Source organism: Urocampus carinirostris, chromosome 8 (genome assembly GCF_059441175.1).
Source record: "Urocampus carinirostris isolate Australia breed hairy pipefish chromosome 8, RoL_Ucar_1.0, whole genome shotgun sequence".
Taxonomy (NCBI): Eukaryota; Metazoa; Chordata; class Actinopteri; order Syngnathiformes; family Syngnathidae; genus Urocampus; species Urocampus carinirostris.
The window spans coordinates 30,346,415-30,371,323 of NC_142356.1; the positions used below are offsets into that span (position 1 = coordinate 30,346,415).

General features: G+C 39.3%; 2 protein-coding genes across 3 annotated transcripts in view; one reads left to right on the top strand and one right to left on the bottom strand.

The window, feature by feature from the left end:
* ltv1 (LTV1 ribosome biogenesis factor) overlaps positions 1–3,258 on the top strand; it is a 16,080-nt gene extending 12,822 nt beyond the window's left edge. For both annotated transcript variants that reach the window (XM_088342311.1, XM_088342310.1), the window contains exons 10-11: positions 109–309; positions 2,741–3,258. In XM_088342311.1, the coding sequence (XP_088198437.1) occupies positions 109–309; positions 2,741–2,854 (315 nt within the window). In that variant the 3' untranslated portion in view covers positions 2,855–3,258. The remainder of the gene's footprint in view (positions 1–108; positions 310–2,740) is intronic.
* On the bottom strand, positions 2,574–24,884 carry ifngr1 (interferon gamma receptor 1). The gene is made up of 4 exons (XM_088342312.1): positions 24,621–24,884; positions 9,913–10,218; positions 6,887–7,044; positions 2,574–5,269 (listed from the first exon to the last, which is right to left on the bottom strand). Exons 1-4 carry the CDS (start codon positions 24,688–24,690, stop codon positions 4,733–4,735), a joined length of 1,071 nt encoding a protein of 356 aa, XP_088198438.1. The 5' UTR covers positions 24,691–24,884; the 3' UTR covers positions 2,574–4,732.
* Between the last annotated feature and the right edge of the window lie 25 nt (positions 24,885–24,909).

The following is a 24,909-nucleotide window of genomic DNA, read 5'->3' on the forward strand; positions in this document are numbered from 1 at the left end:
AGAATATCTAAGAACATATCAACATGAAGTTTGCTGATCGTCTGGTGTCCAGGCACCATGCTCTGAAATTCCCCCAAATTAACTTATGCCTGCCTGTCTTCCCTCCAGGCAAAGCCCATCCGCATTTCCACAAAGACCGGCATCCCAATGGACGTCCTCCCCTCCAAAGGTCCCACATGCAAGCAAGTTGAGCGAATGTGCAGGATCAACGATGGGGACCTGCCCCGTGCCGCCACGCTTCCACGGCACAAAGACGAAAACAAGGAGCAGAAGAAGGCCCGCAAGAATGCTATCAAGGATGAGCGCAAGGTCAGCACGTGTAGATCCGTGTTGGGCGCATTACTGAAATTGCATAATTCGTTAGTTTCTTGATTTTAAAAGTAGTTCACTTCCCCAATGAGTACTGACACCAAAAAGTACTGTGTTGCATTGAAAGTAACTACCAAGATACAAATGATCATAAATGCTCACATATAAGTCTACGCTGCATATAAGCCGACCCCCAAATTTGCTCTAACCCCTCAATGGCCTGCCGGAACGTTGAGGAACGTATGTTTAAAAGTTAACCGACTCGTTAGATTAATTTTAATATGGCTGTTAGCCTTTTACCTTTCTCGACCAATTTCAAGCTTTTTTTCACGGTCTTTAGCCTGCGATTGCCTAAAGGGGCCTTCATTTAAAAAAAATAACAAAAAAGACATATAACTTTGGCTCCAATTATCATCAGCCAGTAGTGATCAATTGCGATTGGGTAGCCAATGAAATTCCCAACATAAATAATTGCATATTACACTGTTCACAAAAAACCTTCACCACAAAGGTTGTCGAGGCAGCACTTTCTGTATTGTCTCTTGGGCAAGTACGCAGTGTAATGGATCTCTGGATCCATTTTTACGAGCGATAATCACTCACAAGTGTGCACAATCATGGATTGTTTTCTGGAAAAAGTTGAACATTTACAACTCTTTCACAATGTCGATAAAATGGTCCAACGTAAAATATGGTTGCGGAGGTTTTAGAGCTGTAAATGGCCACTTTAGAATGGCTGCGACATACCTTAAGAAAATTGCATAAATTTGATCAGATTGTGATCAAATTTGACAATGTACCAGCTTCATTCTATTGTCCCAGCGGGTTTTCCAGCTGAGATACCTATGCTACACACTTGCATGTGATTGCAAAAACTAAAAAAAAAAAAAAAAAAAAAAAAAAAAATCGGGTGAGAATACAAACTTTATATATTCATGTTTTTTAACTTGGATTACTCAATGTTACTAACAACTGCAGTTATTATTTCAGTTTGGGACAAAACCTCAGAGTGAAAAGACCTAAACTGTCCATATTCTCCAAACAGCAAAAACAGCAATCAATTTACTTTGGGTGTGTCTTGGATTGGGATTTTAGGTGAATTTTACAGGATTGTTAAGGGGTTAACCCTGTAAGACCTCTCATTGTAGACATCAATACATTTGTAGGCCACATTTTTATTTTAATTGTTTTCAAAAATTGGTGGAAATTGATTTTGATTTTCTTCACATTAACATTAGTTTTGAGGTACTATTGTTCAGACTTACAATTATTCTGGGTGGAAAATTTGTGTAGAAGCCTGGCCCACTGGTGCTCAACTTCTACAAACTTTGGCTGAGCAACAACACTTTGCTGCCTTGTACTGATTAATCAGAGTTAAGAAGTACTATAAGTATAAAAACCTTTTCATTTCTAAAAGCCTTCTATAACACCATCAAAGTTGTTAAATCATTTTATATTACGTTTTTCTATATCTGGGTCTCAAAGGGCTAAAATAACCACATATTAAATGGAATCTGATCAAACGAGTACACCAACTGGTGAAAGCGGTGAACCTTTTTCATGCTTCTTGACTTGTACAATATCGAGAGCTTGTAAACAAACACTTAGCTGAGACACTCCATATCCAATTAGTCTCTGGGTGTCAAACCACTCGGAAGATCTCCATTTCTGGGTACTGTCCATGTTTCTAACCCGTTTACTCTTTTGACCTTGGGTTTAATTTTTAATGACGTATTCTTTTTCTAACGTCTGACCTTTTTTTGTCCACACCAAACTTTCTACTTGCTTCCAGGTTGCTTGTTTTCTTCTACCCCGTTTATTACCTTTGACTTGAAGTCAGCAGTGAAGGGCAGACATTTTCTTTTTCTCCAGCCACGCTGTTTTGTAAAGATAATTTAAAAAACATTTGTCAAAATTCAGAGCACTTATGCCATAAATTTTGTATGCATGCTTACCTTGTCCCATTTTGTTGTTCTAGAAGCAACGGCATCCTTTTCATGCCCTGCTTACGTTTCACCAGTGGTGACATACAACCAAATACTCACATATAAGCTTACCCCCTGATTCTAGTGTTTTATTTATAGTTTTAAACTCTGCTTATATGCGAGTTTATATGGTAGTGAGAATTACTCCATGAGGAAAAACTCTACGTGCTTATACTGTGCTTGAGTTGATGCAGCCATAACTGTTTCAGTTGTATTTTGTTGGTATACTTGGCTGGTGGATCGTGAGTTGTGCATGACAACGTAAGTGATGCAAGAGAATATAACTGGTGCACATGCACAAATTTATCAACATAGCCAAGCATCAATTTCATAAATTGGCACAAAACGGAACGCACCACACGTAGACGACGGTCCATTTAGTCGCGCTTAAACCACGATTAATGATCAGGAAGTAGTCGCTGCTGACCTTTGATTTCTATTTGCAGGAGAGGCGTTTGGAGAAGAAGGCCAACAAAATGGCGTTCAAGGAGGAGAAGGCACGCCAGGAAAAGCAGCTACTCAACCTAAAAAAAAACGTTCAGGGACTCAAACTGTCATAGAAGACACTGAACTGGACAAAACGGATGTTTTTCTATGCTCTTCTGGATACTTTTTCCCAATCCAAACATTTCGGGAGTCTCTTGAATGTTTGTCTTTATTATTCAAATGGTCTGAAACACAGATGTCAGGTCACACACAACTTTGTTTATCGCATGGGAAAAGTGACTTGACATCTAATATTGTCTGCGCGTTTGTTTTTTTCTTGCCATGACGATTATTTTGGAGCATCTTAGTCCCAATTATAAATAATACATGCCCCCTTATTCATTGAGAAAAGCGTCCCTAAAATAAGTTGTAGGACGAGTTACAAAAATTCAAATCGTTGCTTGAAATAAGCACAAATTAATATGGAAAACATGAATGATACAGGAACAGTGTACCATATTAAAAGCTTTTTAACCTGTGTGGAGTTTACAGGTTTTTCCTGTTTGACCTTCTAGAGCAGGGTGTGATGCCAAGTTTGCGTGGGTGGACATTCTGAAACGGGTGTGGTGACTGATTGAAACCTAAACAGTGTTATGTTTGCACTATAAGTATTTCTCGTTTTCATGTTTAAACAGGTTTTTCAATGTCTCCGCGATAAGCAGGACGGGTTCTCCGTTGGCCAGGGTACGAAGAATGGGACCAGAGCAGTTGTTAAAAGAAAACACACATTCAGTTATCTTCTATGTTCCTACTAAGCTGCGCAATTGCGCACTTCCCAGACCTTTTTGGCACACAAGAGAATTTAATCAAGTAGCAAATTTGGCCCAAATTACAATGCATGCTGGTAAAAACAACTTCGGTTCCCTTGGTGCTGTCATTCAAACGCGGCATTTTTAAGTCAATATCTGCACAAAATAGAGTAAAGTTAGCGTGTATGTGAGCCTGGAGTTCTTGCACCAGAAGGTAGAGGTTGACTAGAGGTGGCGAGGGGCATTATTCTTTATCACTAAACATTAATATATAGAGTGGTGTGGTGAACTTTATCGCCAACACAGTAAGACCACGTAGCTACATGACCTAATTTACCTGCTTGACTACGTCAATGTAGGCGCGATAGATAACGAGAAACGTCTCTTTCAGCTACTGAAAAAGACAGCTTTTTCTGGCTCCCAAACGGCTCTTCAGATTGTTTTTGTTGCTTTAATCCATGTATTTTGATGTAACATTATGCATAAAATATCTTTAAAAATGAGGAAAGAACAAAAAAATATCTGGAAAAAAACGAAACAAGGAAAATGTAGAACAACGGAACAAAAAGAGTGAAAAGCTTGGGAAAAAGGGAACAAGAGATTTTTTTTTAAGTGGAAAATGTAAAAAGTAGTCCAGAGAAAAACGTTTCCAAATATATCAAGTCAATCTTGTTGCCAACATTGTACCTCCACTAAAAAAGTGTGATTAAATAAAGTTCTGTATTGTGCAACCAATTAAATCCCCAAAACGTTAGTACAGTTTATTGGAACTAAAGGATAAAAAAAAATGGAAATCTCAATGTAAAAGTTGACCTGCGATCCTGTCGAACAAGCTGGATGAAGTGGCTAGGGATAGGGAAGTCTGGGCTTCCCTGCTGAGGCTGCTGCCCACACGACCCGACCCCGAAATACGTAGAAGAAAATGGATGGGAAACGTATGATTTATAGTATGGAAATGAGGATATATATAGGTTGTTTTTGTTCTTTTTGTTTATAAAAGGTCTATAAGAGATTCATTTTTTTAGGCCACGGTTAGCTGAAAAGTAATTCTCCATAATCATCCATAAACACGCTTCCACATGTTCGATTAGCCGACAGAGAATAAATTCAAATCCCGAATGCAGAGTGTGGTCAGAAAATACAGCTTTAAGAACCGAGGGGCATCAAAAAAACCTTGACGAAAGACTTTCATATCTTGTCATTTCATTCCTCTGCCGTGTAACCCCAAGCCTTGTCCTCCCCCAGAACAACCTCCACGTGACCACAATCGTAATTGCGCTCAATTACGATGGGGACATCGTCTTCCTCGATTTCCTCTACTTCGGCCTCATCCTCTTCCGCCTCGCTATCTTGCTGCTCCAAGTCGTCATTTGCCTCAGGGATGAAAGCAACTCTACAGATGGTTTCGTCTGAGTATCCTGTCCCCGGACTCCTCGGAATCGCAAAAAAGGAATCAGAGAGAGTTTCCTTGGAGGGTTTCGTCTCATGCACCGCCTTCCACACTGCCAAAGCCAATCCGACGAGCAGCACCGCCAGGACGCCGGGCAGGACCATTGGCAGCAGGCCGGCCAAGGATTGGCGTTTCATACAAGTGCGTGGCGACGGCCCCCATTTGACAGAGCGGCCCACTGAGTCGAACATGAAGCCCTCCAATGTAACACACTTGTCTGATCCCGGCGGGATCGCCACATCCGTCCGGCACGTGGTCAGGTCCCGAAGGCAGAAAGAATAATTCGTCCACTAAAAGGAAAGATAAGATGTTACTTAACGATTGCAGTGGTGCCGTGTCACAGTATGGCGTCATGGAGGATTATGTCAAACTAATGTGAAATATGTAATGTTTACTTTTGAAATCAATTGTTTGCTATTTCTTTTTGAGTTTTTCCTTACCCTCATGTAGGTTTTAGATCATGGTGTAATAATAGTCTGTGGTTTGCACCAATCTGGTCTGTGCAGCCCTTTGATACTCCTTGTGATGAAGGGCTATACAAATAAACACGATTTGACATATCTCTCTCAGTCAGTAAGCCGGCTTTAATGAAGCTGAGCCCTAGAAAACATTTAGTAATCGAAACTACTGTTTACCTTTTAAAACTTGAACATTTTATATTTCTTCTCACTTTTTGCTTGTAAGTCAGCTTAAATGAAGGTGCTCAAAAGAAAACAGAAAAACAAAAAAAAGTGCGACATTACTTCGCAGATTTTCACTTTTCACAGATGGTTCTGGTCCCTGTTAACCACGAAAACTGAGAAAATCTCTGTATTCTTTAAGAATTTTTTTTTTACCAGGTGGATGGTTGAGAGGGTGTGGGCCGCGACTTCAGAGGCACGCCGGGCCCAAGAATCTTTCGAGCGAGGCGTCCCCCTCGCGGTCCACCGGCGCGATTGAGACACTTGTTAACAGGCCGTAGCTGTCAATGTTAGTCAACTAGCGCAGCAGTTGATATTTATAAAATTGGCATTAAGAGACACGCAGGAGTGCGCCTGAAAAATTCTCAAAAACCAAACTTAAAAGTATTGTTCTGACTAAAATTCAGAAGCCCGAACAATCACAACAGTATGTAGACATAGAGAGCCATGTTAATGATCTTACACCCTCCCAATCCTTGCGCACATGACAAAGTTATAGAGGTGACTAACTATTGCTAGTACTACATAAAAATAAAAATAAACATTCATCCAGACACTAGTAACAAACTAAGAAGGGTTACACTATAACCATCGCTCTGGTTGTTGTCGGACTGATAACAGCCTAATATGACATAGTTTTTGGCCCGATAGTAAAAATATAGCGGATAATTGATCACCTGCTGTCATACTAAAATATTTCCAAGAAAGTTTTCAAGCGTTTATGTATCATAATTTGCTTTTATGTAGTAGCAGCAATACCAGTGCCTCGGTCTATCCCGTTGTCTTGTGTGCAAGGGATGGGAGCGCTTAAGATCATGGCTTTGCATGTCTGCATTGTTATGAGAATATTTCTGTCGCACTCCCGCAAATTTAGTTAATATTGACTGCTGCGAAAACAGTCTGCTAACAAGTGTCTTAATAGCGGCACAATGTGTTACCTCTCTGTCATAGACATTTCGCCGGTATTTATATATATTTTTTTAATTATGCTAGAAATGGACGTGGAATAAGTTCATTTTCATGGCTATTTAAGCTTGCGGCCTAAAATCCGGTGCGGCTCGAGGAAGAACAAAGCTGAGTTTCTTCCTTGAATTATTAGCACAGGCCTCTTTCAATCAGGTGCGCTCAGTAGTTTGGAATTTAGGACACTTAAAATTACAAAAAAAGTGGAACATTTTTTAAAAGGTTATTTCCATTTTGAAGCCTGAGATTCAAACAGGTGCTCACCTTGTCATGCGTGACGCTGAACTTGAAATTGACGTTGTTACTCCTAATCACATGCAGGAGTTGTGGGTGGTGTTGAAGCGGGTTGAGAAAGCTGACCGTTACGCTCCCGCTGTCTGTCTCGCTAGCCTTCACGTCCACGAGAGGAAAGTCCATCTTGCCTGAACCACATACCCCAGAAAAAGGATTTCATTTAAACTGACTCGCGTCAACAACGTTTGGCTCAAATCGAGATTAACGGCGAATTCGTTACTTTTAACGCTGTGTTGGATTGCTCAAACGAGCTCATACATTTTCTGATGAAGCAGGACGGTTGAGAAATGGTAGCCAGCAATGTGGCAAATACAGTCTGGCTAACCGTCAACTTGAATTCCACAGTGGGGGTTTACATATGAGCTACCCGAGATACGAGAAATTCGACAGAAGTACTGTTACAAGAATTTCTAGGCTCTACTGCTAGAAACCACTTGAGACTGCTCAATACCACCTTCAGCTTGTCCCAGTTAGCATGTGCAGTTTCCACCATACCGAACTGATCCCACGCACTGGCGGTGTGTTTTTTATCGCATTGCATATCATTTTTGTGAAATATCATCAGGTGTAAACTCAAGAAATTTTTAAGACTTATAATGCCTTTTGAAATCAAATTTAAGACCAAGTCGACAAGGAAAAAATCCCAGTTGGAAAAAACACAACTATTTCTTGAACACAATACATCGCGTCTAGTACTCATTACCTAGTACAGCTTTTAGCAATGGCGAAAAATGTTCGTTGGACAGCCACTTAACAATGAGTTTACACTTTAACATGGTCCAAAGTAAATGTTTTTGTCCATGTTGAGGTTTTTGAGTTTTTCCTTGCCCTTATGTAGGTTTTAGACCAGGGGATGGTGTAATAATAGTCTGTGGTTTGCAATAACCTGTGCAGCCCTTTGAGACTCTTTGTGATTAAGGGCTATACAAATAAAAATGACTTGACTTGACTAGTCCAAAGTTGCTGTGTGTGTGTGTGTGTGTGTGGTGGGTAAACCTAAGACGCGCATCTGCTCCGAAAGGCCCAACTAAAACCAAATCACCGTTTTGATTGTTCCGTTATTGCGGTCATGTGATGTTGCCACAAAAGTAAAATATCCATCCATCTATTATCTGCGCCGCTTATCCTCAGTAGGGTCGCGGGGTGCTGAAGCCCAACCCAGCTATTTTCGGGTGGTGGGCAGGGGACACCCCGAAACTGGTTGCCAGCCGCAGGGCACACAGAGACAGACAACCATCCACTCGCTCATTCACACCTAGGGACAATTTGGACCGGCCAATTCACCTGACATGCATGTTTTTGTAATGTGGGATGAAACCGGAGAGCCCGGAGGGAACCCATGCAAGACCGGGGAGAACATGAAAACTCCACACAGGAAGATTAGATCTCATGGCCTTAGAACTGTGCCAACCACTAACCACAACTGCTAACCACTGCGCTGCCCAAAGGTAAATCAGTGAATTGTTAAAAAAAGCCAATTGATAAACATTACCAAATCTTTTTAGTTCAAAGAAATATTCATGTGTTCACACAGAACCGGCCCAAGCCTTCAAGAGGCCCAAAGCAAAGATAGATTTGGGGCCCCGGGCCCCCTATTACTTGATAAATTGCATACCTACTAGAACTCATTCCATGTTCTACTCCAGGGGTGGGCACCTATTTGGAGTCGGGGGCCGCGTGTGACATGTTATACTACTTTTTAAATAGATTAGTTTCATCAAATTGGTTTTGAAACAACAACAATTATAGCAAAATAGTATATTAGGTGCCTGTTTTAAGCCCTTCATTTGTTATTTAGTTTTTAAGTATTACTATAGTTTTTTTTTTTTTTTTAGTATTTCTGAAGTTGTTTTTTTTAAGTTCTGTAGTTTTTTTGTAGTATTACTGTAGTTGTATCTTTTTACGATTTATGTAGTATTTCCATAGTAGCATTTTTTTAGTATTTCTGTAAAACTTTTGTTGAAAGTAGATTATTTGTTGTATTTTTTTTTTTTTTATATTTTTGTACCATCGCTGTTGTATTTTGTAGTATTTCCATATGAAAATGTTTGTTGTATGTCATTAGTATTTCTGTAGCATTTTTGTAGTACAGTGTTACTGTACTTTTTTTGTAGTATTTTTGAGATATTTCAATGGGAGCATTTTTATAGTATTTCCATAGTAGTATTTTTGTCAAATTTCTTTAGTATTTTTTTAATATCAGTCATCTTTTTGTAGTATTTTTGTAGTATATAATTCGATAGCAGTATTTTGTAACATAGTATCATAGTAGTATTTTAATAGTAATTCTATACTATTTTAATTTTCAGAATGAAAGCAAAATAATACATCATGTCCCTGTTTTTAAGCACCATATTTAATATTTAGCTTTGTCGTTATTGTGTAGTATTTTTGTTGTATTTCTGTAGAAGTATTTTAAAATAGATTTTTTTTAAAAAGTGGTTGCGGGGCCCTATGCAGCTGCTTAGCTCGCTTATGCCTCTGTGCTGACATTCTTAAGACTTTTGAAAATTCGATTCTAGACATTTTAATGGTAATTAAGGCCTTATTCTTAGAATAATGAATTCAATGTCTTTATCACCTTTCAAGGATCAATGGTCATAATAAACTTACATTTTATTTTGGTATCATCATCTTATCTCATTACTGTATTTTTTTGTTCGAATACAATTTCAATGGGTTTTAGTCATCAGGAACATGTATTCTATAGCTATTTAGCGTTAACATGGATGATTGATTTTGGAGGCAGGGAACAGATTCATTGGTTTTCAGTATACTCTTATGGGAAAAATTTGTTCAATATACAAAAAAAATCTAGATACAAGTTCGGACTGGGAATGAATTTCGTATGTAGAGCGGCCACTGTACAATTTAGCGTGAAACTGCTGTCAGTCGACATAGTAAAAGGTGAACTGTGAAATTTAAACAACCATGAACAAATCCGACCCCTATGATTAAGTCAAATCGGCGATAAAAAGCTAACAGTGTTCACTCACACTTGACGTTGGCCATCTTCAAGTCGTTGTATGTAAAAGTGGGGGAGGAGGCTATTGCAGAAATGCTGCCGTCGGGGGCCACTGCGACCACTCTGACATGGTGCTTTTTCATCACGCTGTCCATCGACTTCCACACCAAATCGCTGAGGTTGCCCTCAGCGTGCTTTGTTGAGCCGGACCACACGAGGGTCTTGTCGACGTAGACAGTGAATCGGACGACGGCATCATCCGCGTACTCCCAATACACAGCAGTTGAGCCGTTGCCACACTTCACTGTCACATTAGTGGGCGGAGCCAGTGGCAATGCTGAAAAACAAATCAGGAAAAACAAACTAAACAAGGAGCGGAGTCAGTGGTTGGAAACCCAAAATGTTGAAAGAGCCATATATAACATGTATTTCAAGCAAAAAATCCAACGATTTATATAAGCCTTTATAAGGAAGACAGCGCATTAAGCTTAGTCTTTTTCCTGTCAGCCGTTTTTTTCTTCTGTTTTGTCAATTGTTGATTTTGAATTCATTGCAGCCTTGCTTTAAATGAATAAAACAATCAACCAATGAACACATATTGTATATATCTATACTGTGTATATCTGTATACATTGGAAAACGTTAAGAATGTTTTCTCCACATTTGGTCTCAAACAGAAGCCATGGTTGGTTTTGGAAAATCAAATAGACCTCTCTCTGTGACTATCATATGGCATAAAGAAGCAATGAGCGTTGGTTACAAAGCCATGGAAATGTTTTTGTAGCGTTTTGCTTCATCCCCCCCAAAAAAAGAGAAGAAAATTGGTGTGCTGAGTGTACGTTTATTTAAAGTAACAGTAACTTTAATTGCAAGCGTATAGTAAGTGTTTACGTATCAATAATGGTCTCTCATGCTACGTCAATCTTCCTGCACACCCCCCTTCTCACACCTCTGTAACGCTAGAAACCGGTGACTCCCTCCATAGTAAGTTGTCATCATAAACCAGGGTTTCTGATACCATAGAAAGTCTTTGGCAGGCTGCCAGGGTCTAATTGGTCTTGCCTGAGTCTCAAAAACTTCTCACTACATAAAAGATTGCTAACGCCATGGTGTGCTTGCCTGCACATTTTTTTTGTCTTCTCTCTTTTGGTTAGTTGGTTGATTACTTATTATGCGTGGTGTAACGTGTACGGGAATTTTTGTTTTTTTTGCTAGACCGATCATGTCTTGCCCATTTTGGCTCTAAACCAGATCGTCTCGGTCACTGGTAACAGATAACAACGTCATCATAGATTGCTAATATTGTTGTGGTACGAAACCAGATGGTATCCTCAATCGAGCATTTATTTTTCCAAGTGTATTGTTTATACAATTAGTTTTTTACACTGCATAGTCGGTCTTGCTGCGAGTAAATACAGTAGGTGCTGCATTGTGTATGTAAGGTTTTTTATTGCTCAATAAGGGGAATTGCAATCATTAACAAGAAATTGCCTGAGGTCGACAGGCATCCTGTCAGAGCAGCAATCACGATAGCAGCCGTACTGATATTTGATACTGTAACTGACCAAATCACAGATAGGCGTATAACACTTAATTTAATTTAAAATTCATCTTGGTGATTTGGTCTGTTTAATTGCTGATACCATAGCTTAAAATAGTACAGCATCACCATTGAAAAACATTCATTATTTTTAGTTTAATTAGATGACGAGCAGATTTTTGTCTTGCTTACCATGCTTTGTGGGTGTGACTTGTATTCAGTGTCATTTCCTTTCATAACTAGTGCATTAATGATTTAATAGTTAACAAGGCCACACATTCATCATAGATCTAGCTTTTTTGTTTCGCTCTAAAAATAAACCAGGTCGACGAGTTTGAATTTAAAATGTGAAAACATTTCTTCCGAGGGTCATGCCCTCAGACCCCCCTAGACTGTCCACCCACTGGGGTCTAGCAAAACTCTATGCGAAACACTGTAAACTTACATTTTATTTGGTCAATACGCTCTTATCTATCTTATTCCTGTTCTTTCTATGTTTAATTACTATTCTAATGTGTTTTATAGCAATTTAGGGTTCACTCTGACACAATAACTTGTCCTAAATGTGACAGCAATTTGTCTATAGAAATCTTTGTTTGTTTTGTGCAGCTTTTCAACAGGACTGCTTTTTTGTGTCTGCCAAATTACCCAAAAAACAAAAAACGACTTCCATTAACATAATTACAAAGCCTGATGAAGATGATTTTCAGGTTTGGCTTTGTTATCAAATGGAACGTTGGACTGCAAATTGAGTTTTCTTTGGTACTGAAAAAAAAACCAAGCTCTGTCTGAAATATTTCTTAGATCGGTTTCTGTTGGGCTGTTTACAACTGTACACACACACACACACAAAGAAGCTCTGCAACATTAACACTTCCAGTCATTGTATTTCCTCAACCATTATTAGTTCAAAAAATGTCATGTTGACTGCTGGAAGTGTGAATTTCCCTACAGGAATAATAAAGTATCTATCTATCTATCTATCTATCTATGTTTTCGCCTCACATCAAGGAGAAGACAAATACACGAGATAGATGACCATGTCAATGATCCATCCATCCATCATCTGCACCGCTTATCCTGAGTAGGGTCCCAAGGGGGTGCTGTAGCCTGTCCCAGCTGTCTTCAGGCAGTGGGCACGGGACACCCAGAAATAGTTGCCAGTCAGTGGCAGGGGACACAGAGACAGACAACTCGCTCGCTCATTCACACTTAAGGACAATTTGGACCCGCCAATTAACCTGACATGCATGTTTTTAAAATGCCGGAGGAAACCAGAGCACCCAGAGTAAACCCAAGCAAGCACGAGGAGAACATGCAAACTCCGCACAGGAAGGCTGGTAGCTGGATTTGATCCCATGACCTCAGAACTATGCCGCAGACGCGCTAACCACTCACTCACTGTGCTACCCTCACGTCATTAACATTCTAATTAAGTGATTCACTGCGATCCCCATTTTCATCAATACTTTATGTTGATGGTTAATGCTCCTGAAATTCAAATACATTTTTACATCGAAATCGATATTTGCTCTGCATAGTAGTCAACGGCAAAGAAATTAAAAACAATCTTTGTTGTCTATAGTCGTCAATGGCAATGAATGATTAAAATAGTTAAATAGTTAATAAGAAATTAAAAACTAGGGTTTAAACACCTTTTTTATGGCCATATTCAAGCACTTTTGAGGACTTTTAAAGCCAATTTTACAATTTCCCAAGTACCATTAAAAGAAATAATCTGGTGTGAATCATGTATTTTGCATAGCTATAAATATATCTGCGATCTAAATATGTGATTTTTAATTTTATTTATGCCTTTATCCAGACAGGATTTTCAGATCTTGAGTAAATTGTGAGAACATTTGTTTTGGAGACAAATCTCGACCCATGTGGGCATTGGGTAGAAATGAAGAGTTTTGCAACTTTACTTTTGTCAATATAGCATATAATATGCTAAATATGATATTTGCTGATTTTTTTGACAGACGTTACAGTCAAAACCTGTGTGATCAAACAAACAAACATGAATTTTGCATTTCTGCACAACAATTCAAAAGGAGTAATGGCTTAATAGTACACCAATAACTAAATTAATTTTGGGGCTGCAGGTTTAAAATATAATTGAATGGATACTGTGGATTAATTATACCTTTAAAATGTATTTGATATTTTTGCCTGTTTGGTGCTGCAACTCTCACATGGAACTAAAACTCTACAGCAGTGGTCAAGTAAATATGGCTCGAAGATAAAATAAAAATTGCACTGACATTGCACTAAGATTGCACGAACATTAAAATCTTTTTACTATATATCAATTCCTTCAGAGTCAATTATGATGCATGTAAATCTGAGTAATAATGAAACACTAAGGATTTAGTCCAGTGCTTATAGGACAAAATTTTAACTACAGTTTACAGTCGAGGTGTCACCACAACAGCCCCCGTTTTGGCTGTTAAATCGTTGAATTATCCTTTATATGGGAGCTATATTCATTAATGAAACACTTTATGATGAGAAGGCACAGAACAGGGGGCAGCCCAGCGGCGCAGTGGTTAGCGCATGTGCAGCACTGTTCTCAGGTCATGAGATCGAACCTCCTGTGTGGAGTTTGCTTGTTCTCCCCGTGCCTGCGTGGGTTTCCTCAAGGGCACTCCGGTGTCCTCCCACATGCCAAAAACATGCATGTCAGGTTATTTGGCCGGTCCAAATTGTCCCTAGGTGTGAATGAGCGAGTGAGTTGTCCGCCTCTGTGTGCCCTGCGACTCGCTGGCAACCAGTTCAGGGTGTCTCCTGCCCACTGCCCGAGGATAGCTGGGATGGACTCCAGCACCCCCGCGACCCTACTGAGGATAAGCAGTGCAGATAATGGATGGATGGCACAGAACAGACTTTAACCCAAAACAACCGTTTTACCCAGAGGCTCTAGCAAAGCACCTAGACCAATTTGATTGGGTGGGCGGTAGGAATGGGCGGAGCTATAGACAGGGCATGCGCAATCTTTCTCATTTGACCAGCGCCGCCTCCACTGAGGTTTGCAGTATTTTTGACATACTTAAAAAATAACTTTGTTTGCACCCGGTTTTGAAACTATTATTTAGGACCAAAATGAGCCTCACCACTCTTAGGTAACTGGGGGAGGGAGACGAATTTGAAGTGGTATTGATGTGGGACACAGGCTCTAGGATTATTATTATTTGATAGATTTTATCTAATCATCTAACGTCACTTAGTTAAATAAAATGCACTGAAGAATAAGCTCATGTCTGGAGAGCGGATTTTGGCAGCTTTGTTTAGTTTTGTCTTAAAGTATATGGTGTGTCGTGAAATCAATCTATATATATTTGTTTTCTTGGCTCTTTGGGTCAAAAAAGTTCCCAAACCCTGCTCTACAGCATTAGCAGCAGCATATTGTTGAATACTTGCTCATAAAGGGTCGTACACCTTTTTCATGGCCAAATTCAAGCACTTTTTTAGGACTTTCAAAGCCAATTTTCCAATTCCTCCAGTATCCTCAAAAGAAAAAATTCTGGTGTGAATCATATTTACAATTTACAAATGCAATGTGTAATCTTGCATGTGCATTTATCAAGATGTGTTTTTAGATCTTGAATAAATCGCATATTTGTGGATCTAAACAATATGTGTGTAATTATTTTTGAAACAAATTACCCCCCATATAGGTGTTGGACCAAGTGATAATAACATGTAGCTTACATTTTCAGTTGCAGGAAGTTCTTCCCATTAAAATTTACTACTAAGAAAATGATACCTTAATTTTTGGCATGGCCCATGATAAATGTCGATAACTGATCTGTAATCCTGGCACGAATACAACGTTCGTAGTGCCGTGTTAGGTTTCGCATGCACCAGTACTCTTGGGTGCGACCTATAGGAGGCGATGAAGCTTCATAGGACAATGCCTTACAAACAAATGCCAGCTGCCATTAACCATGAAGGAAAAAGAAATGCAATTGTGAACCCCCTTTTTCAATTAAAAGTGTCTCTAATAGCTATCATGTCAACAAAACGTTTCGGGCTGACAAAAGAACCAAAAGGCAGAGGAGGATGCTTACTATTGCCAACAAAGTTGGACTTTTTGACCTGCTAAACTCACTCATGCCGCTCTTTACTACTACTGGCAGTTCTTTATAGCTTGCCACTCCTTGCACATTTGCTCTCTGCACTATTGTACTTACAGCGTTACTGTTACAGTGTTAATGTTACTGTTTACCTGACTTGTTAACCTGAATGCCCATTTTGCACATCTGGTTAGCTACTCCTCTTGCACTATCGGCACTATGGTATGGTAAAATACTATACGTAGCCATAATTACAATACAACTTTTACTTATATCTGTACATTCGAGGAAACTGTGCGGGTCAGATGTATCGACATTTCGTTCTGTATACACGTGTACTAGAATGACAATAAAGTAGATCTGAATCTGAATCTGAATCTTTGGCGCTCCCTACCGCTTTTTCAAAAATGTTTGACGACGGAAAAGTATATGGTGTTCAAATGAATAGAGATACAGTATCCGTTTTCCTCCTTATAGGGCTTATGTAAGGCTTTTTTGCTGTTCCAGCCTTTTTTGGGTCCAATATGTCTCTTTCAACATTTTAGGTTTTCAACTTCTGCCTTACTTAAGTTTCCCATAAAGTCCAGATAATGGCGACAAAGTATCATGGTAAGTAAAAACATAGTGTCCTCAAATCAAGTCCGCCCTTTAGTACAAAAGATTTTTTTTTTTAATTATATTTTTGGGAGGGCAGCACGGCGGCGCAGTAGTTAGCGTGTGTGCGGTACAGTTCTGAGGTGGTGGGAACCTCCTAAGTGGGTTCAAATCCAGCTCCTGGCCTTACTGTGCGGAGTTTGTATGTTCTCCCCGTGCTTGCGTGGGTTTCCTCCGGGCACTCCGGTTTCCTCCCACATTCCAAAAACATGCATTTCAGGTGAATTGGCCGGTCCAAATTGTCCCTAGGTGTGACTTAACGAGTGAGTTGTCTGTCCCCGTGTGCCCTGCGTTTGGCTGGCAACCAGTCCAGGGTGTCCCCTGCCCACTGCCCGATGATTGCTGGGATGGGCTCCAGCATCCCCGCGACCCTACTGAGGATAAGCGGTGCAGCTGATGAGATGAGATATTTTTGGGAACAAAAATTTAATATAATACAGTACAGAAGTAGTTTGTAAAAAATGAAAAAGTCTAGAAAGTGCAGTACTTTTAATTGTCAAACAAACGTGTGAGCCTTAAATTGGGCATGTTCTTTGGGTGAAGTGAATAACAGAGTATTTATTAAATAAAGAAATATAAAGAGGTTTCTACTTAGGCATGGCGGATGAGTGGTTAGCACGTCTGCGGCTCAGTTCTGAGGTCATTGGATCAAATCCAGCTACCAGCCTTCCTGTGCGTTGTTTGCAAGTTCTCCCCGTGCTTGCGTGGGTTTCCTCCAGGCACTCCGGTTTCCCCCCACATTCCAAAATCATGCATGTCAGGTTAATTGGCCAGTCCAAATTGTCCCTAGGTGTGAATGAGCGAGTGAGTTGTCTGTCTCGGTGTGCCCCGCGACTGGCTGGCAACTAGTTCAGGGTGTCCCCTGCCCACTGCTCGAGGATAGTTTGGATGGGCTCCAGCACCCCTGTGACTCTACTGAGGATAAGTGGTGCAGATAACGGATGGCTGGATGGAAGGTTTGTACTTCACGGCCTTTGACTATCGCAAGACCTTTTTGAAACGCAATCCCTGCAGAAAACGGGGGGTTTACTGTACTCGAAAAACGCTGTGTTGACAGGACTAACATTGTCTCTAGGCATGTAAACATTTCAATGGGATTACTCCAAAAATCCAACTTTTGGTTCTAGTCAGACTTTTTCCCTGCACATAAATGTTGTCATTGTAATTTTCACAAAAGTGTATGTGACAAAATGGCTGACCCTGACACTGATAGATAGATAGATAGATAGATAGATACTTTATTCATCCCCGAAGGGAAATTCACTTTTCCAGCAGCATCCCTAAGCTGAGAACAATCGAAAATAACTGAGAACAATCGAAAATAACACGGGAGCTGCTGGAGTGGCTGCCATTCGTGACGGCGCCGGAGAAACGATTCAATTTGAATCATGTACAAACAAACAAACAATTGAATCATGTACAAGAAACGATTCAATCTGAATCATGTACAAACAAACAAACAATTGAATCATGTACAACAAACAAACAAAATATTTATGTTTCAATAAGTGGAGTGTTAATAAAATGGGGGGAAAATAATTTCTGATACTGATATAACCAAGTAAAACTAATTTTAAGTTACCTGTCCAAATGAATGTTGTGCCATCTCACCTTTCCCACTCTCTCTGCTCGCTCCTGAAACTTTATCAAATAATCCAAAATTTTACCTCATCTTCCCCGCTCACCTCGTCGTCCTCTTCTCCTTCCACTTCGCACTACAGAGACTTTTTAGCTGAGCCGTCTCTTATGACACCATCCCCTGATCTAGACCAAACTAATGCAAGCAAAAATGCAATGGCAAAGCAAAGCCACTGAGGAGCTAAACGATAAAATTGGGGAAAGCCAGAAAGCACCCACACGTCTGTAAACGCAACATTTTGATTAATATTGCCTTGTGGTAATGTAACAAATTCATATTTTAACATTGTATTACTGGTTTTGTTTCAATTGTATTATCTGCAGAGACCCATTTTAATAATTGGTTGCTCATTGGTTTTACTGCTCACTAGTCTACGTCATTCTGTAGTTTATTCATAATAGAAGATTCATTCCTCCCAGATGAGCACCCTCTTTATAGTAGTTTATTAATATTTCAGCAGTGGAACATTTCTTTCATTCAGAAATAGCCTGTCAGTCCGTCTTACTCTCATATAATCAAATAGACCGGCAGCAGCCTAAATGGGAGTTCCTGTTTGGATAGAGTTGAATAAAGCACATCTTCCTCTATTTGTCAGTCCACTCACACGGGTCACACCAACACAAATGCAATGATCTGAGTGGAATTTGACTAGATTTGTGACCATGAGTGTTTGATGACAATAAACTAACAGTGTTTCTCTTATATTTTTTATGAGACCCAGGTGGGTTGAAAGCCCAAGGGGGTTGGTGTTAAGGTTAGGGGTATGTTCAACTTGGGAAAAAATGCGAAGCTCTTCAATGTAATGATTTACCCAGCTGTCTAATCACAGTTTAAGCGGGGCTGGACAAATAACGCAACCACCAAATGTCATGTGGTTGACTAAGATTCCTTTTGACTGACAAAGATACATAGCACAAATACACACCATGGCATTTGTGATCATTTAAATAATGAGAATACTACACGTTAGTCCGATCAACTTTACATATATCAAAATAAAATAAGAAAAAAAAACCAGGGGTGTCTAGTTCAGAGCTAGTGATCATTTATGTCAAACTGCATGCTCTATGCAGCAGTATCTATAACTGCACCCCAGTCAGATGGAAATCTTTCAAAATAAAAAGGGAACCTCACCATGCTAGAGTGGACTGTAGCTTGCTCAATATAACGAGCGATACCCGTGACAAACGCATTCCTATCTTCAAAGTTTGTATCAAAATTTGCCTGGTACATACTGGCCAACTTTTATGGCTTAGTTTATATTTCTCAAACACATTATCAATTAAAATGTTACCTCGCAGGGAAGTCTACCAATCACACACCGATCAGGATACATTTTTTTCACAATAATTTAATTGAATATCGAAATAAGACCTTTTTAAATTTGTTGATCATTTAAGGGAGCAATGTGTATTTGAGTTAGAATTTGTCCTAAAAACTAAGAGAACGGGGAAGTCAATGCTTATCGTTTATTATTGTTCTCAACTGTGTTAGATGAAGGCGTGTATGTGTTCTTTACTCTTTGATCCCAATAAAGATACAAAGCCTTTAAGTCTGTTACTAATTCTGGATTTACAAAACAGAAAGACGAATGTGAATTATAAAATTTGACATGGTTTAAAAGTCACATTTGAATTTATAAAGAACGGATGTGCAAGAATGTGTCACCCAAAAAAACTAAATAACAGATTTTAATGTAAGATTTTTGATGTTTTTTCAACCTGTAATATTGATGTGCATTATAACAGCGTAACCACATTACAAATACAGTAAATTCCGGACTATAAGACGCTACTTTTTTCCCAAACTTTCAACCCTGCGGCTTATTCAGTGATGCGGCCAATTTGTGTAATTTTTCTGACGGCCGCCAGCGGCGCTCGAGTACAAAAGGTAAGATTAAGACTGCAACTTCTTAGCTTGTGAACAAATTAAATTAGCATAGACATATCCTCATCATGCAGATTGCAAAAAGAAAGGCACATGACGCAACAGCAATCGAGCGGTCCGATATAGAAGGAAACAGAGCTACCGCACGTAAACTTTACTTTGCGAGCGTGACGTTAGCATGTTTTTGAAAAGGGGAGAGGGTGGGACGACGTCTATGTGACAAAGTCTCTTTCGCATACTGAAGGAAGACGAGTTTGGTGACGTCAGTTATAAGGATGAAGATGAGGTCGTTTTACCGGTCTTACTACAGGTATGGTATGTTTTTTTAACATAGCTGTCTACTGTGTTGTGAGCGTGTTGCTAGTGGCGTTTTGCTACCCTTCACAGGCACGGTTTAGGATGAAAGTTATATTATTAAAGCTTTGAAAACTCTCTAGGTGTACTGTCTTTCTTTGTAAATATGTGTAACCATGTATAATACTGTATGTATTTGCAACTGTATATTTTTGTAATGTATGTATTTTAGAAACTTATTCTGATATGTTTTGAACGAGCAAATGAGAAAGAAGGGGCGGGGCAAACACGGGCTGACGGGAAGTGGAGTAAAGGTGAGACGTGTTTGTGGACGCGGCCGACAATAGTGGATGTATACTTTTCCCACCCTTACCTTTGGAAATATACACTTTTTTCCTTGGATTACTTTCAACAGGCACCCGGACTCTGCAGGTCTGCATTAAATTTTAAGTACCGGTAACATTTTCCGTTCACTTTGCCGACTGTGTTTTTAGGACTGTATCGGGTATGGGTTAATTTCGTATACTGAATAAGAGCTTGCTCTGTCCACTCCACGCATCGGCCCGGTATAGCAGTACCTCCGGGAACGGTGCATTCGCAATGATCGCAGCAAGGCTTTAGGGCTAGGACCTTAGCTTGGCCTTTTGGCTGAGAGTAAGTGTCCCAGCTCCTAGGCTTTGTAGCGTATTATGAACTGACCGATAACGGATAATGGATAATGAATAACGAAGATAGAACAATAACCCTTAAAAACCCCAAAAACCCCAATTTCGTGTTGGTATTGAGTATTTTCAATGTGGACGCATGCGGCTAATATACAGGTGCGGCTTGTGTATGTACAAAATCGGTTTTCCTCCCGAAATGTGGTGGGTGCGGCTTATAATCAGGTGTGCTCTATAGTCCGGAATTTACGGTAGTTTGTTTTACTCATATTTCTGTTTTTGAATACAGAGATTCCTCATTTATCGCGGGAATTAGGTTCCAAAATAAACCTGTGCAGTGCTTGGCAATCAGCGTTGCGACCTCGTAACTCGCCTTTGTAGCATTTTCATTTGATTCGAAGGGTCCAGAGAAAAAGCGCTGCTGTGCCGTTAAAACAGCTTTCAGTTGCTTTACCTTTTCACAGTGTTCGTTTCCAGTTTGCTTTTTGTAGTCGGCATGTTGTGTCTGGCAGTGCCTTTTGATGTTATATTATTTGAAAACAACCAGAGTCATTTGGCAAATGAGGTGGACGCAGTTGTTTCAGATTTTGGTGAAAAAAATACTCCAATTTCCAATTGTTCTGAAGGCGTCGGCCCTCACAATCAGCCTTTTTTTTAATCTACAGTCTCCATGTCGAAAATGCGCTGTGCTAAAATTCTCACAGAAAGCCAAGGGCAAGGTGTCCAAAGGACTACTGCCGGTATCTTATTAAATGGTGCACACATCATTTTCTTTTTGTAAAAATGGATTTTCATACAGCGGTCAACATTACTGGCGGACCACATGTTATTAATTTCGTGACAGAGGCCCCAGTAAAAATGTAATCACCGGCCGTAACTGGGCCTTCGGACATGCCTGCTCTATTGTACACTGAAACCAATCAACAAATCATTTTACAGGTTCAAAATGTGTTAAACAAATAAAAGTACTGTACAAACGTTTTATTATTATTACCATTTTTTGCAAATCACTACTTTTCCATCAAATAATAATAAGCAGGGACATCGTTTAGCCAATCAGAATGCAGAACACAAAACATACACGAAGTAAATAGCGTTATAGGGAGGGATTACTGTATACAATACATACATTTTCCATTTACGTACGCGAAACAGGGCATCTAATAAAAACGTATTGCTAAAGGAATCAGTCATTTTGCTGAATCATTCGCACATATTGATGTACCATTTTATGTAATTAACCTAGTAGATGCATGTTCAACGCATGTCAGGTACAGAATATAAAAGATAAAATGATTGAATAACAGAACTACAGTATAAATATGTGAAGTAGTCGGAGAGCAAATCCCTCAACAAAATACTAGCCTCTAGATGGATGGGTACCGCCAGGCTGTACTTGCTTAAGACACACCACAGGAAGGTGGTGCCCCTACGACCCTGGTGGTTAAGAGATTCGGGAACCAGGAACAGCAATATACAAAAAGTGATGTAGATTAAAGATCAACAGTAGCTCCCTCTAAGACACCTGTATCCAAGTCTAGGCCTGTGGACCGGATGTGGCCCCCAAGCAAGTTTTCTACGATTCTTCGGTAAATACAATGAATAATTCTTATACTGACCCTTTGCACGCAATGTCACATTGCCTTCCCTCACTGAATGAGAGCCATGACCACATGTTATTAATTTTTTGAGGGCATATAACGACGACCGAAGGATATAGCCACAATTTTCACAATGGTGATTTATTGCTGTGCTGTAGCTGTGCCAACCGGCAAGGTTTTAAGCCCGATTTGGAATTTTATCATATCCCTATTGGATAATGACAGAAGACAGCAATGTTTTTCTGCAATCAAACGGAAGGACTTGCAGCCCTCCAATTGTGTCAGGATTTGCAGCGAGCATTTTTTACAAGGTACGTTTGATGTATTTCTGATCAATTTTATGTTAAGTAGGACAGTTTTGGCAAGTGTTAATTCAATGTCCATCTGCAGGCTTTCTGACAGTCCCTGGTGTATTATGCCAACCACCAACTTGTTTCTTCTTGCTTTGCACCAGAGTTGCAGTGTTTTGCCAGTTTGTACACAGCAGAAATGAATGATTCGTCTGATTCACCTGGCTATTGGCTCTTTTTGTTGAATTTGCACGGTTCATAAATGGTATCCCACAATACATCGTCTCTGGGAATGGGGGCCACCTTTAATGTCCCTAGTCAACTCCCAACACAGGCACACAGGTTTCGCCCATTGGTTCTCCCAATATTCCCACACTGATATGATTCAGATACAGCACCTTCATCATCTGGTCGCTGTTGTTGTTCGGTTTAAAGCATCATCCAGCTCTTAAAAGATTAAAATGGTAAAACTAATAAAAAAAGATGCATAATTGGTGCCAGTCCCCCATTAAAGAAAACATATTTTCTACTAAGAATTAATTGTTACTGTGTGCAAGGTCAACATTCAAATAAATGGCTACATTATTTTGTATTTGCAATTTTTTTATCAAGTATTTTTCATTCATCATAATATCGAACAAAATTCATGCCCCCCAAAAAAATCCTGAGCTTGCCATATTTTATTCCAAGTTTTTCATTGCATATTATGCAATATTTATTTAGTAATTGAAAACAAAAGATGATTTCGCTCTAATTTTGATGGTTTCAAAACTGATTTGATGGAATTAAACAAATATTTTCAAATTTATCAAAATTCTCAACCCACTGCAGCCTATGGCACGAAAAACTTTGCCCACTGGTGCTATCCTCATGCCATGAGGCTCTTTAACTCCACCCGGCGGAGTAAAGGCCCACATTAAACCACACCCCCTACATTGCATATTACCGTACTTTTATTGCAGTGTGTATTTTATGTAGCACTATTTAAATACTCTATACAACACGCTACAGTGGGTATTAGCACGTCACATTGGGTATTTGTATATTGTATTCCTTTTGCCTTATTATTGTAGTGTTCTCAGCGAAGGGATGCTGCTGAAAATGTGAATTTCCCTGGGGGGGATGAATAAAGTATCTATCTATCTATCTATTGACACTACTGATTGTGCCTGAATAAGACAGACTTATTTCATTTTATGTACATGTTAAGGGGATTTTTATACAAGGGAAATGTGTCTTTTGTGTCTGTTGAAAATTAAAAATGACTAACAAACCAATAAGAAAATATTGTGTTGTTTATCTGGTCATATTATAATATAATTTCAGGTTTTCAGTAGGTTCAGTTAGGTTCACTAGACTAGATGGATCATTTTGAAAACTTTCTATCAGTCTGGCCCTCAGCTTGAAGCAGAATCCTTTTTTTTGGCCCTCCGTCTATTTGACTTTGACACCCCTAGCAGCTACATTTTCTCAATCCAAATCCAAGTTTACTCATACCGTACTTTTCCGACACTAAAATGCAACTCGAAGTTCTGTATAGAAACATCCAATGTAAATAAATTCTCCCTAAACAGAAATGCCTTTTTTTACACGAACATCTTTTTTTTCTTAAAATAAAACGAAACTAATCGCAATTTAATATTCCTTTAACTCTTATTTTTTAATTTAAAAAATCTAGACATGAGAAAATGCGTATGACTTTTGATTTTAGAATAATGAATTCGAATAAGAAATATTTTCAAACAGGGCACACAAAGTAAAACACCTAAAAACAAAAGTATGTATAGAAATAGACTCAATCAATGTAATTATCAACAAATCAAATTAAATTCATTTAACAAGCACTTTTCAGGTAATTAATTTCCACTCAAAGTGCTGTATGCTTTATATACTACAATATAAACACATAATTAAATCTAGAAAATTACGATTTTTCAGACTATACATTAAGCCTTGGTACAGAGCTGTGCCAACACACTTATAAATTAGAATTGGGTAATTGCAAATAAATAAGACGTGTGGACAAAGAAGAAAGATATAAGTCGGCAATATAGAATGGGGGAAAGAAAGTAATCGTTTAGAAGTCAACAAACCTTCAGATGTGGCCAACCCCATGAATGTCATCAGTGTCAGGAGCGAAATAAACCCAACATTTCCTGGCATGGCCGTCACGCGGGCATCGATTAATAAAACATCAAAATCATAGTACAAAACTTAGACAAGGATCCAAAAAATTGACTTGACATTATTCACTAACTATAATTAAGCTGTTATTTTGCCTCCATGAAGACAAAACGGCGAGTGCATTCGCTTTCTTTCTCGCTGTTGCTCATAATGAGGAATCAAATCAGTGTTACCTGGCCTCTGGCGGAAGTTACCTTG

Coding starts and splice junctions, on each gene's coding strand:
- ifngr1 (XM_088342312.1), bottom strand. CDS start 24,690: ATGCCAGGAAATGTTGGGTTTATTTCGCTCCTGACACTGATGACATTC. Junction 10,219..24,620: donor GGGGTTGGCCACATCTGAAG/GTTTGTTGACTT, acceptor TTTGTTTTTCAG/CATTGCCACTGGCTCCGCCC. Junction 7,045..9,912: donor GAAGATGGCCAACGTCAAGT/GTGAGTGAACAC, acceptor TATGTGGTTCAG/GCAAGATGGACTTTCCTCTC.